This window comes from Mastigoproctus giganteus, chromosome 2, assembly GCF_048544385.1.
Source record: "Mastigoproctus giganteus isolate SK-2022 chromosome 2, ASM4854438v1, whole genome shotgun sequence".
NCBI classification, from domain to species: Eukaryota; Metazoa; Arthropoda; class Arachnida; order Uropygi; family Thelyphonidae; genus Mastigoproctus; species Mastigoproctus giganteus.
Genome location: NC_143576.1, coordinates 157,125,980 through 157,139,346, shown reverse-complemented (window position 1 = coordinate 157,139,346; position 13,367 = coordinate 157,125,980). Strand labels below are relative to the sequence as shown.

Below are 13,367 nucleotides of genomic sequence, written 5' to 3'. Positions count from 1 at the left end.
TACTGAACATAATCACAAACAATAAATGGATAATCTACATTTAAAATATTATACTTTTAAAAAAAAGTTATATTCTCCTGACTGGAAATGATATACTTAATTAACAGCTACTGTTCTAACTTAGTAATCATATCCATTGTTGCCACTGTTTGCATGTAATAATTTGAATAAAAGATACTCTTTTTAAAGAACACAGTCAATTTAATATTTAAAATATTACATTTTTATTTACACTGTACAGTGTTTATACATACTATTGTATATACAACCCTATTTCAATCACATAAACATAATGCTTTTGATTTAAATCACTTTCAATATCCACACAAAGCAGTTGCATATTTTAGCATCTATTGCTACGAGAAAGATTACGACCAAAGTTATATGTGATATTCCCATAATTTCTGTATTTTCCCCAAGCCCCAAATGGCACAACAATAGCAGTAGCATTATCTTCTGAGGCAAACTGTAAAGCCTGATCAGTGACAAAACTTGCAGCTTCAGAAGGAGTATGACAGCTGTTAACAGAATCACATATCTCTTGATCATTCATCACAAAATTAATTCCATCAGTTGTAAGAATAAGAAAAGCATCTTTACCATGTTTAACCTAAAAGATAAAATCAATGCAAAATGCTATATATTTGAGAGTAAGTTTGCATAATAATAAAAAGTAGCAAATTTTCAAACTATGTATTTTGTTTTACGTAAAAATCCTTAACAACATTCATTCATTTATGGGTAGAATGAGAATATCATCTTAAAATTTAAAAGATTATGTAACAAGAAAATAATTCAATAAGAATAACAGCATGGATGCATGAAGAAATATCTATAAAATGAACAAGTAGAGTAGTTCAGTTTGTTTTACATATTTACTCAATTTTCATTAATTTTCTAGATACAATTGGAAATCAATAAGTAAGTCAGGCAAAGCATAAAAAAAATAAATACTCAAATTTGAATTTTAAAATATCCTCTTTAAAGAAAAATGGATATCTGAAGAATCAGTAGCCACTGAAGTTAAAGACTATTTTTTATTTTTGCTATTAATAGCCAAAATATCAGCATGCCTTACAGAAGACCATGGCCCAACTAACATGTCAGATAAATATGCCTAAAATAATGTGCAAAATGTCTTCATCAAATAAAAATCACTAAATGGATCTTTAAATAATCCACAGGAAATATCACTTTGATGAGTTAATATGTGGTACAGGCAAGATTTTTCTGGACTGGCCACAGAGCACTGCCTCCAGTAAATGCAAGGTAATTTGCTATTGTCAAATTGCAAGTTTCAACTTTCATCTACAGATATATACAACTGTTAATCATTTAGTACATGTTTCATTGCTGTATGTATTTCAAGTGCACTGATTTAAAAAAAAAAGATTTCTGAGTGTCAAATTTGGAACATCATGCAAATATTCAACTCTGTCAAGCTTATACACAATCAGCCAAAAAAAAAAAAACCCTTCCCATTTCACTCAGGTTCTTAATCTCAGCAAGTGGAAGTATCCCATCAGCATTGAGCCTGCTCAAAGCACTTCCTAATTCATTTCACAAATATACGTGGTCTCAATTCTAATCTCAACGATGTCCATTTCCACTTGCAGTCTGCCAAACCCCATGTACTTTTTTTGAAAGAATCTCAGTTATCGGTTGATTCAACTACTGCTCATCTCAGATGCCCAAATTATTTTCTGTATGATTCTTTTTGCCTCAAAGGTGGTACTTGTGCATATGTCCATTCTGATATTCCCTGTCAGAGACTTGGCAATTTGGAATCTCCTCTCTTTGATCTTCTCTGGCTTAAAATATCTCTACCTCATTGTGTCAAATTCATCTGTTGTCTCTACTGTTCTCCCAACTCCACTAATCACTTGGAGCTCTTTGACTTCCTCTCTTTGCAACTTGACTTTCTCCAGTCCAACTTTCCTAACAGTGAGGTAATTTTCCTTGGTGATTTTAATGTTCACAACTCCAGCTGGCTTCCATTTTCTAGTCACACCGACCCAGCAGGTCGAGATGCTGAGGCTTTTGCAATTACAAATGATCTTGCACAGATTGTTCATTTACCTACAAGAATACCGGACAATCCTAATCATACAGCCAATACACTTGATCTTTTTCTCACAAACAACCCTTCTAAGTACACGGTCAAAGTGAGAGGTCCTTTAGGCACTTCAGATCACAACTTGGTGATTGTCTCTTCTCCAATGGAACCTTTATCTCATGGCTATTCCCAACTTCGTGTTGTTTGGCATTACAAGAATGCAAAATGGGATGACCTGCGAGATTTCTTTTCTTCTTTTCCTTGGTCGAATTACTGTTTCAAAGGTTCTGATGTCAACGTTTGCTCAGATCGTGTCAGTGAAATTATTCTTACAGGAATGGAATCCTTATCCCACACTCCACTTTAAAATCTCGTCCTTTATCTAAACCTTGTTTTCCAATAAATGTGCTAAGGCTGTTCAAGAGAAGAATGTTGCATATCGTAATTGGCTTGTTTCTAATTCTTCAGTTTCATTTTCTGCCTACACCAAAGCTCGCAACAATTGTAAAGCAGTTATTAACCAGTCCAAACTAGAGTTTGAACAGGCTAAGAGTAGAAACCTTGCTTCTTGCTCTAACGGTAGCCGAGCATTCTGGTCTCTTGCCAAAGCTTTTGGCCGCAACTTTTGCCCATCTCTGCTCCCACCTCTGTCCACATCAGATGGTTCTGTTGTCACTTCAGCCAAGGATAAAGCTGACCTGCTAGAATCCCATTTTTCTTTCAAATCATGCATTAATGATCTTGGCAAAACACTTCCCACTATTCCCAACACGCTCCATTCAATGCCTCCTGTGGTCTTCCGTCAAAAGGATGTCAGAAGGATTTTGACGAATCTTGATGCTAAGAAAACTCCAGGTCCCGATGGTATTTCTCCACTTGTTCTCAAAACCTGTGCTCCTGAACTTACTCCTATTCTTTGCCGCCTTTTTTCACTTTCTTATTCCAAAGGTGTTTTTCTTTCTGCTTGGAAATTTGCTCATATCCAGCCAGTTCCTAAAAAGGGTGACAAATCCCTCCCATCCAATTATCGTCCCATTGCGATTACTTCTACTCTTTCTAAAGTAATGGAGAAATCAATTAACCACCAACTCTTAAACTACCTAGAAACCTTCCGTCTAATCAACGATCGCCAGTATGGATTCCGTCAGTGTCGATCCACTGGTGATATTCTGGCTTATGTAACCCATTTATGGACTAATTCAATGGAAAGGTTCGGCAAAACACAAGTAGTTGCTCTTGACATCTCAAAGGCTTTCGATCGTGTTTGGCATAAAGGTCTTATAAGCAAGCTTCCATCTTATGGTTTGCCTACTGTTTTTAGTAATTGGTTATCCAGTTTTCTCTCTGATTGCTCACTGAGAGTGATGGTAGATGGCTCTCTGTCTTCTGACTTCTCCAATAATGCCGGTGTCCCCCAAGGTTCAGTTCTTTCCCCCACTCTCTTCCTCTTGTATATTAATGACCTTCTTCCATTGACTGGAAATCCTATCCACAGTTTTGCCGATGATAGCACATTGCATTCCACTTTCAATTTTGAGAAACCTTGTCCTGCTCAATCAGCTTCAACTTCTCGAAAATCTGCTACCAATTCCTTAAATGCCGATCTTCAAGTAATTCTTCAGTGGGGCAAAGACAACTTAGTTGATTTCAACCCTTCTAAAACTCAGTCTTGTCTTATATCTCCCAAAAAAGTATTCTTCTGCTCCTATGCTTATCTTTAGTGACACTCCGATTTCTAGGCAAAATGATATATCTCTTTTGGGGATTACCCTGACTTCTAATCTCTCTTGGCACAAGCACATTACAAATATTGCTTCTTCTGCATCTAAAAAATTTGGTTTTCTCTTTCGCTCTCGGCATTACTTTTCTTCCAAACAGCTGCTCACTCTGTATAAATCGCAAATCTGCCCTGACATGGAATATTGTTCCCACATCTGGGGTGGTGCTCCCAAAACCTCTCTCAGGCTTCTTGATCCCATTCAGAAGAGGACAGTTAGGTTAATTAATGACTCATCTCTAACAGAGTCTCTGCACTCGCTGTCTCATAGACGTACTGTTTCTGCTGCATGCCACTTCTACAGATACTTCCATGGGCACTGTTCTTCTGAATTAGCTTCTATAATTCCTGCTCTCTCTTTCAAAACAGTCCGAACACGTGCCACCACCGGCCAACATCCATTTACTGTCCAACTTCAAACTCACAGAACCAACTTTTCATCTTCCTCGTTTATTCATTCAACTGCCGTTTTCTGGAACAACCTTCCTTCATACGTATTTCCTGAAAATTACAGTCTACAGAAGTTCAAGTCCAATGTCAACAAATATCTTCTTTCGTCTTCTCAACCTCCAACCCAAGCACGGTACTAAGTACTATAGGTTCTAACACCTCTCGTGTTTTGGGTTTACATAAAAAAAAAAAAAAAAAAAAAATCCAGTCACTCCAAATGTTTGTCTAACTCACCCTTAAATTTATTTAAGCTATCAACTTCCACAACAACAGATGGAAGTCTGTTCCAGTAATCAACTATCCACAGGCTAAAGGCACACTAATGCACATGTATTCTACAACTGTCTTTCCTTGATTTGAATCTATGTCCCCTCAGGTTCTTAATCTCAGCAAGTGGAAGTATCCCATCAGCATTAAGCCTGCTCAAACCATTCAAGGCTTTATATACCTCAATCAGATCACCTTGCAAGTGCCTAGTCTCCAGACACTGTAATTTGCAAAACTTAAGCCTTTTTTCGTAAGAGCAACCCTTTGTTCCATTCACTAATCTTGTTGCCTTTCTCTGTACTTCTTCTAGCAACTCAACATCCTTCCTAAAATGAGGCCTTCAGACCTGTACACAGTACTCAAGGTGTGGCCTGACCATTGCCTTATACAAAGGTATAATCACCTCCTTGTCTCTGCTAACAAAATTCCTATATACCATTGACAAAATTCCATGACCTGCTCTGCATCCCATCTGCACTACTCAGAGAACTTCATATCCAACTGCAAAATTACTCCCAGGTCTTTTTCATTCTCCACCTCCCTGAGTGTAGTACCACACAGTTGGCACATTTCTCTTTGGTTACTGCTACCCATATGCAGTACTTTGCATTTGTCAATATAAAACTTCAGTTGCCACCTATCAGCCAATCTACCCAACTTTTCTAGATCCTGTTGCAGTAGCATACTGTCTTTACTATCATTAACAACCGTGCCAACCTTTGTATCATCTGCAAACTTGGACATTAAGCCTGATATCATCAGCCATTTTCAATCCAATGCAGGATGAAGGCCTCTCCAGCAACTTTCCAGTTCCTTCTGTTTTGTGCAATGGCCATCCATTTACTACCCACAAACTCATGAATTTCATCTATCCATCTCCGCCGTTGTCTTCCAGGTTTCCTTCTAGCTCCTCTTGGGTACCATTCTGTTATTTTCTTAGTCCATCTGTCATCATGTCTTCGAGCTATGTGTCCTGCCCAAGACCATTTCAGTTCTTTAGTTTTGATAAGAATGTCCTTTACTTGAGGTTGCTGCCTAATCCATGTGTTTCTCTTCTTATCTAACAGTCTGATTCCCAGTATAATTCGTTCCATTCTTTGCTGTGTAATTCTCAGCTTCTCTTCCATTTTTGTGGTGAGTACCCAAGTTTTACTTCCATAAGTCATGGTGGCGAGTATACATTGGTTCATTATTTTACATTTCAGACAAAACTGGGATATTGCTCTTCAGTATGTGACTATATTTCCTGAATGCTATCCATCCAAAATTTATTCTTCTCTTGATTTCCAGCCATTTATAATTATTACAGCTAATGACTTGTCCTAGATAAGTATATATGACTCCCACCTTTTCAATTACTGCTCCTTCAATCATTATGTCCCTTTTTGTGGCATACTTGTTCATCATTACTTTTGTTTTAGCCATATTCATCTTTAGTCCAAAATCCTTACTAACTGTGCATAACTGATTAAGATTTTCCTCTAATTCTTTGGGATCATGGCTTATGACCACAATGTCATCTGCAAATCGTAAATGGTTTAGGTACTCTCCATTCACATTGACTCCTTTCTGCAACCAGTCTAATCTACTGAAAGCTTCCTCAAGAGCAGCAGTTAACAGCTTCGGAGATATTGTCTCCTTGTTGAACTCCTTTCTCGATTTTAAATTTCCTACTGTCTTTGTCTAGTCTAATAAAGGAGGTAGAGTTCTCATATATTTTCTTCAAAATCATAATATATGGGATATCTATGCCTTGTCTTTCCAGTGCCCGAAACATTGCCTTATGCTGTATGGAGTCAAATGCTTTTTCATAATCCACAAATGCCAGGCATAATGGTGTTTTATATTCATTTGCTTTCTCCATTAGCTGTGATATTACGTGAAGGTGATCCATAGTTGAGAATCCTGTCCTAAAGCCAGCTTGCTCTTTCGGTTGATTCTCATCAAGTATTCTTTCTAATCTGTTAGTAATGACCCTTGTGAACAACTTGCATGTCAGATAACAAGCTAATTGGTCTATAATTTCCAATTTATCTCCTTTCTTATGCAGCAAAACTATGATTGCATTATTCCACTGCTTAGGCGTCACACCTTTCTAATGCACTTTGTGAAGAGCCTTGCCAGTTTTTGTGTTATGTCTCTTCCTCCCAATTTTAACAACTCTACAGTAACTTCATCTTCCCCCGGGGCTTTCTGATTCTTCATTTTCTTCAATGCATGTTCTATCTCATCAGGAAGAATGTTGGGTATGTCGTATGTGTTGATAATTTGAGATAAATCATTTCCACTGCTGGCATCATTCCCTCACTCCTTGTATAATTCTCTGTAGCAGTCTTCTGCTATTTGAATTATGCCTTCTCTGCTATTTATAAGTACACCATTGCTATTCTTCAGTTTTAGTATCATTTGTCTTTCTGTATTACTGCTCATGGCTGCTGATTTAAGTCCTTTGTTTTCCCTTAATGCTTGTTCTACCTTTCTTGTGTTATATCTTCTTATGTCCTCTCTGAGTCTCTTTCTAATGGATTTGCATAACTCAGTATATTCAATTTTCTCCTTGTCAGTGTTTATCTTGCTCTTCATTTGTCGCCTTCGGTTCATCATAACAAGTGTTTCTTGACTATTTTTTTCTTCTTTGGATTTCTTTTTCCCTATAGGTTTCTTGGGCTTTATCACTTTCAGAAAGTTGTAATATTCCTCATCGATATCTTGGTCCTGAGCAGTCTGCAGAAGCTCAAACGTGTTCTTAAGTTCCAGTACATACTGCTTTTTCTCCTCTTCTGTTATCTCAAAGACCTTTGTATTATTTACTCGAGTCAGTTTTTTCCTTTCCTACATCTGTATCAAGTGTACATCTTACCATTCTGTGATCACTTCCAACATTTACCTTATTCAGGATGGTAACATCATTCACGATATATCTTCTGTTAGTGAGGATGAAGTCGATTTCATTAGTTGTTAATCCATTTGGACTCTTCCATGTCCACTTTCTGGACATGGAAGAGTCCAAATGGATTACTGACAATCCTTGAGATTCTGCAAATTCCACAAGTCTTTCACCTCTTTCATTTCTTTCACCAATTCCAAAATTTCCTATAGTTCCCCTTTCTGTGCTGTTTTGTCTTTTTCCAACCTTATCATTGAAGTCCCCCATAATAATAGTGTAGTGGGTTTTCTGCTCATCTAGAAGACTCTCAATTTCGGTGTACATTTCTTCAACCTCTTCATCATCATGGCTCGATGTTGGTGCATAAATCATTATAACCTTTAGCTTGTACTTCTTAGAAATCTTGAGTATTAGTCTTGACACCCTTGGTGATGTACTTTTGAATTCCAAAATGTTGTTTTTTTAAATCTTTATGGACCAGAAACCCAACTCCACCTTCACTCCTTTCACTGTTTCCGTTGGTGTACAGCAGATTGGCCACTTGATAAACTTATAAGTGATTCATTTCTTCTCCTTGTTTCAGCCAAACCGAAGATATTCCAATTCACATTTTCTAATTCCTTTTCCAGTTCTAATATCCTGTCTTCACTGATGAGTGATCTTACGTTATAACATGCCAAGTTCAGTTTCCGTGCATGGCAGCCTGGTCGTACTCAGAGATTCTTAGTACCCTCTGCTTCCACTCTGATCCTCTCGCTGCCGTAAGAGGGAGAGTGAAAGCTGCTGGGAACTGAGGGCCATTTGTTTTGTCGTGCTGTCATATGCTGGAGGGTTTGGTCTTTTCCTCTTCGCACTGACCAGGCATCTTGAAGAGAACCACTCTACACATTCGTTGCCACCTAAGTGACGTAACAGGGCTTACCATTGGGAAGGTGTGCATGAGTGGATTTCAGGGAGGCAGGCCAACCGGACTTCTCCTAAATCTTCTGTAATAGAAACATATTGGATCCATCAGTGCTTTAGACTGTGTCTGATAACACACAGAATACCTGTTCCCCTCTAAGCCTGATATACCTTCATCAATATCATTGATAAATACACAAAACAATGATGGGCCCAGCACCGAACCCTGGGGGACTCCACTAGTAACATTAGTCCACGTAGTGTCCATTTATTACCACTCTCTGCCATCTCCCACTCAACCATCTCTTTATCCATTGCAGCAATTTGCCCTTAATGCCATACAGCTCCAATTTGTACAGCAGTCTTCCATGTGCAACAGTATCAAAAGCTTTCCTAAAATCCAAGTATATGATATCAAAATTATTTTTTGCATAACTTTTTGCAACACTGGAAATGATGCATGAGCTTTAGTGAGAGGATTCTCCATCTTGTACTACCATGTTTAAATGATATCATGTTTTCCAAGAGGGAAGAGAAAGTTTAGTAAACAACATGCTGGAAGATCTGTAACTGCTTGTATACCTGAAAAATTGAAACAGCTGAACAACTTGTGCATTGGAACCACTGTGTGGCTGATAAACTTGCAGAAGCTTTAAATATTTTATACAGAAGCTGTCACTGAATTTTAAGCAATGATTTTAAAATATGTTGAGTTGCTCAGCATCTGGTACCTGAGATGCTCACCTGAGATACTCATTGTGTTGAGAAAATCAACACAATGAGTGGATAATAATTTGCTGCTATCTCATAACAGCATGTGATAATGATCCATTATTCCTAAGTTCATCACCTGAGGTGAGACGTTTTTTCTATGAATCACAAAGCATAAATCATTGTCTTGGGAATTGCCTCATTTGTCGTGATCAAAAGAAATCCAATAAGACACATCAAAAGGGAAAGTAACATTAGAAATTTTATTTTGACCAATGTGGTATTGTACACTATAAATTCAATACTCATAGTGCCACAGTGAATAAGGAAAGATATACTGCTTAAGTCTGGGAAGTTTTATTATGACTGTATGGCTTTTGAATGATATGCAGTAAGTCATGAATACAGCAATCACTCACAGATATAATGGGATGATGTGTGCCAAAAATGTTTCTACACCTTTGTTGAAGTACTGTTAGCATTAGAATGAATAAAGGATGTGTGTGTGTGTGTGTGTGTGTGTGTGTGTGTGTGTGTGTGTGTGTGTGTGTGTGTGTGTGTGTGTGTGTGATGGGGGTTTAATGGCGCATAAGCTGCTGTGGCTATAATGCGCCTAAATAAAGGATGCAAGGAAGTTATTGGTTGATGCATTCTTCAATTAATATACACAATGCTTTATTTTCTATATGCAGAGCAATTATATTGAAGTAAAAACAATGATTAGGTACACCATTATGTTGCACTTGACAGCACAATACAAGCGTTTATAAGGTTTTATTCCAAAATGTGGCACTGATCCAACCTCAAAGTTGCCAGTTTATTTATTTACTTTAATAAAATACTTTCTATTCTTTCTGAAATTTGTAATAATTATGTACTATACCATACAACCCCAGGGGCTCAAATCTGGTGAGTATGGGCTTGGCACACCCAGGGCCCTGAGCTGGATATCATCATTCTTCTCTTTATTGGTGATTTCCTTCTACTTCTCTCTCTCTCTCTCTCTCTCTCTCTCTCTCTCTCTCTCTCTCTCTCTCTCTCTCTCTCTCTCAGGATAACTCAGAATTTTTTTTTGGCTGGTGCAGCATATTGCACCATATGGCTAATAATAATAATAATAATAACAAATATTAGGAAAAGCATTTTCTATGACAGACAGCTGATGTAATGGTTTGACAAATGGGACCTTTGCCCTCTTATCTTTTGTGGAAATTGCACTAAAATGATAGTATGTACTGTTAAATAATTAGTATTAGTATTAGTATTAGTAACGGCCGCATGGTGCAAGAAAGCCTATGGCTTATGCTGCACCAGCCAAAAAAAAAAAAAAAAAAAAAAAAAAAAATTTAAAAAAATAAATCCGAACAAAACAATGATAAAAACAAAAAAATAAAAATAAATAACTAAATAATAATAATTAATAAAATAAAAAATAAATAAAAAGGAAATTAAACCTATCATCCTATGTGCTTCCCTTACCCGAAAGTACTATCCAGATGACCTTTGAATTTCCCCAAACTGTCGGCCTCTACCACCCATGAAGGCAACTTATTCCAGTAATTTATAACTCGCTGGCTAAAATAGAACTTCCTGCAATCCAATCTAAACATTTCCCCCCGTAACTTGAATTTATGTCCCCTAGTTCTAGCATCATTTATAATCTTGAAAATTTTGTCCTCATTCATTTTACTGATGCCTCTCAGAGCCTTAAACACCTCAATCAAATCTCCTCTAAGGTGTCTAGTTTCCAAACTCTGCAACCCACATATTCGAAGTCTTTCTTCATAAGGACGCCCTTTTGCCGATCTCACCAGGCGAGTTACCCTTCTTTGCACCCTTTCAAGAAGCTCGATGTCTTTCTTCAGGTGCGGTCTCCATACTTGAACACAGTATTCCAAGTGTGGTCTAACATAAGCCTTATATAATGGGATTATCACGTCCCTTTCTCTACTTGCAAAAGTTCGATAGATCATTGATAGGACACCATGGGCCTTCCTTGCAACCTGTTTACAATGCTCAGAGAATTTCATGTCTGACCGTATCGTAACACCCAAGTCCCTTTCCTCCAGTACTGGCTTTAGTTGAACTCCACCAAGTGAATAAGTTATTTTGGGATTACTGTTTCCCAGGTGTAATACCTTACACTTTGTTGGATTAAAGCACAGCTGCCATTTTTCTGACCATTCCTGAAGTCTATCTAGGTCTCTCTGAAGAAGCTCAGCTTGACAGTGATCATTAACTACTCTCCCAATTTTAACATCATCTGCAAATTTAGACATCACGCCCTCTATCCCTTCATCAATGTCGTTTATGAAAATTAAAAACAACAGTGGTCCTAATACTGATCCTTGGGGAACCCCACTTCTTACATCAACCCAATCTGAGGAATAGCCATTTATCACAACCCTCTGCCTCCTGCCCTGAAGCCATCCTTCTATCCATCTAAGGATTTTCCCAGTGATTCCAACCTGTTCCAGCTTATAAAGCAACCGCTCATGTGGGACTGAGTCAAAAGCTTTGCTGAAATCTAAATAAACAATGTCGAAATTATTCCCTAAATCCAGCTCGTGAGTGACCCTTTCGAAATAGCGAACCAGATTTGTTAAACATGATTTTCCCTTTACGAAACCATGCTGAGTATCCTTGAGAATTTCAATTCGATCCAAATGATCCTGAATTCCACCCTTGATCATTGCCTCCATGATTTTCCCTACTACTGAAGTCAGACTGACAGGTCGATAATTTCCAACTTCACTTTTAGAGCCACCCTTATGTATGGGAGATACATTTGCACTTTTCCAATCCAAGGGAATCTCCCCAGAGTCTAATGATGCTCGCATAATTAGCCTCAATGGTTCAATGCACTCGCTTGCCGCCTCTCTTAAGATTATAGGGTATATTCCATCAACTCCAGGAGCCTTACTGGTCTGTAGGCTCGAAAGTTTTTTCATTAAATAATCTTGCGAAATTTCAATATCATTAATTACATATTTTTTAACTTCGCTCCCACAATTTCCCTTTGCCACAAAAGGCTTTTCATTTGTAAATATCGATGCAAAATAACTGTTGAGTTCATCTGCAACGGCAGCTGGTGTATTTATTACTATCCCCTTTCCCTTACATAAAGGTCCGATCTGGTTTGTCCTGCTCTTCTTGGCATTTATATATGTGAAGAATTCTTTATCCCCCCTCTTTGCTCTGTTTGCTAGTGATTTCTCATAAACTGCCTTTGCCTGTCGAACCTTTTCTGTGGCTCTATTACACATCACCTTGTAGCTGTTATAGGCTTCAGTACTTTTTGTTGTTCTGTAACCTTTCCATGCCACCTTTTTCTGCTCAAGTAATGCGGCAACTTCACTAGTCATCCAACTTGGAACCCTCCTCGTGGAGTATTTTTTTAATGGTATATACGCATTCAAGGCATCTGTGATTAATGTTTTAAAAGCGTACCACAGTTCAATTGTATTCATTCTCTGCGCGATATCTACCCAGTTAATAGAGGCCATGTAGTACCTTAAGGCATCGTAATTTCCTTTTCTGAAATTAAAACCCATTCCTTTGCCTATTACTTCTGCTACCTCTCTCGTCATCATCCACCGTAGAACTCCGTGATCACTTCCTGCTACTGGTTCCTCTACTGTCAGCCCTGTTATGTCATCTGATTCATGTGTGATGATGAGGTCTAGGATACTCTTTTCTCTAGTATTTTCCCTGACATGTTGATACAAATAACAGTCATCTAGTTGATTTAAAAATTTTGTTCCCCATGTCGAGTTTCCTTCCCATTTACTCCAATCAATTAGAGGCAGATTGAAATCACCCATAATAAGGCATTGACGCTTACTTGCCCATTCCATTTGCATGTAGAGGCTTTTGTCATAATCTTCACAATCACCTGGTCTGTAGATTACTCCTACTCGCATTATACCTTTGTTTCCAACTATCTCACACCATACAGACTCTATACTAGCATGTGAAACGTCTGAATCCGGGAAAGCTATCGTCGCACTCAGGCTGCTTCTGATAAGAAGCATTACCCCACCACCCCTTCTATCTAACCTATCCTTCCTAAATACATTATACAAGCCGTACTGAAATTCATCATCCCCAATTTCCGGGTGGCACCACGTCTCTGTAAGCCCTATTATGTCCGCGTTACTTGTTTTAACCAGCAGTTCGAATTCGCTCATTTTATTGACGACACTTCTAACGTTACTGTATAAACAATTAAGATTTACTGTTCTTGTATATTTAACAACCCTAACACAACCCTTGAAGTTTTTTAGGCTCTCTTCCCTCGCATTAGCTACCCGCCC

At 38.0% G+C, this 13,367-nt stretch overlaps 1 protein-coding gene across 2 annotated transcripts in view; it reads right to left on the bottom strand.

The window, feature by feature from the left end:
- Positions 1 to 274: 274 nt before the first annotated feature.
- LOC150089686 (protein phosphatase Mn(2+)-dependent 1K-like) overlaps positions 275 to 13,367 on the bottom strand; it is a 99,188-nt gene continuing 86,095 nt past the window's right edge. For both annotated transcript variants that reach the window (XM_090389594.1, XM_090389596.1), the window contains exon 6: positions 275 to 610. In XM_090389594.1, the coding sequence (XP_090245720.1) occupies positions 344 to 610 (267 nt within the window). In that variant the 3' untranslated portion in view covers positions 275 to 343. The remainder of the gene's footprint in view (positions 611 to 13,367) is intronic.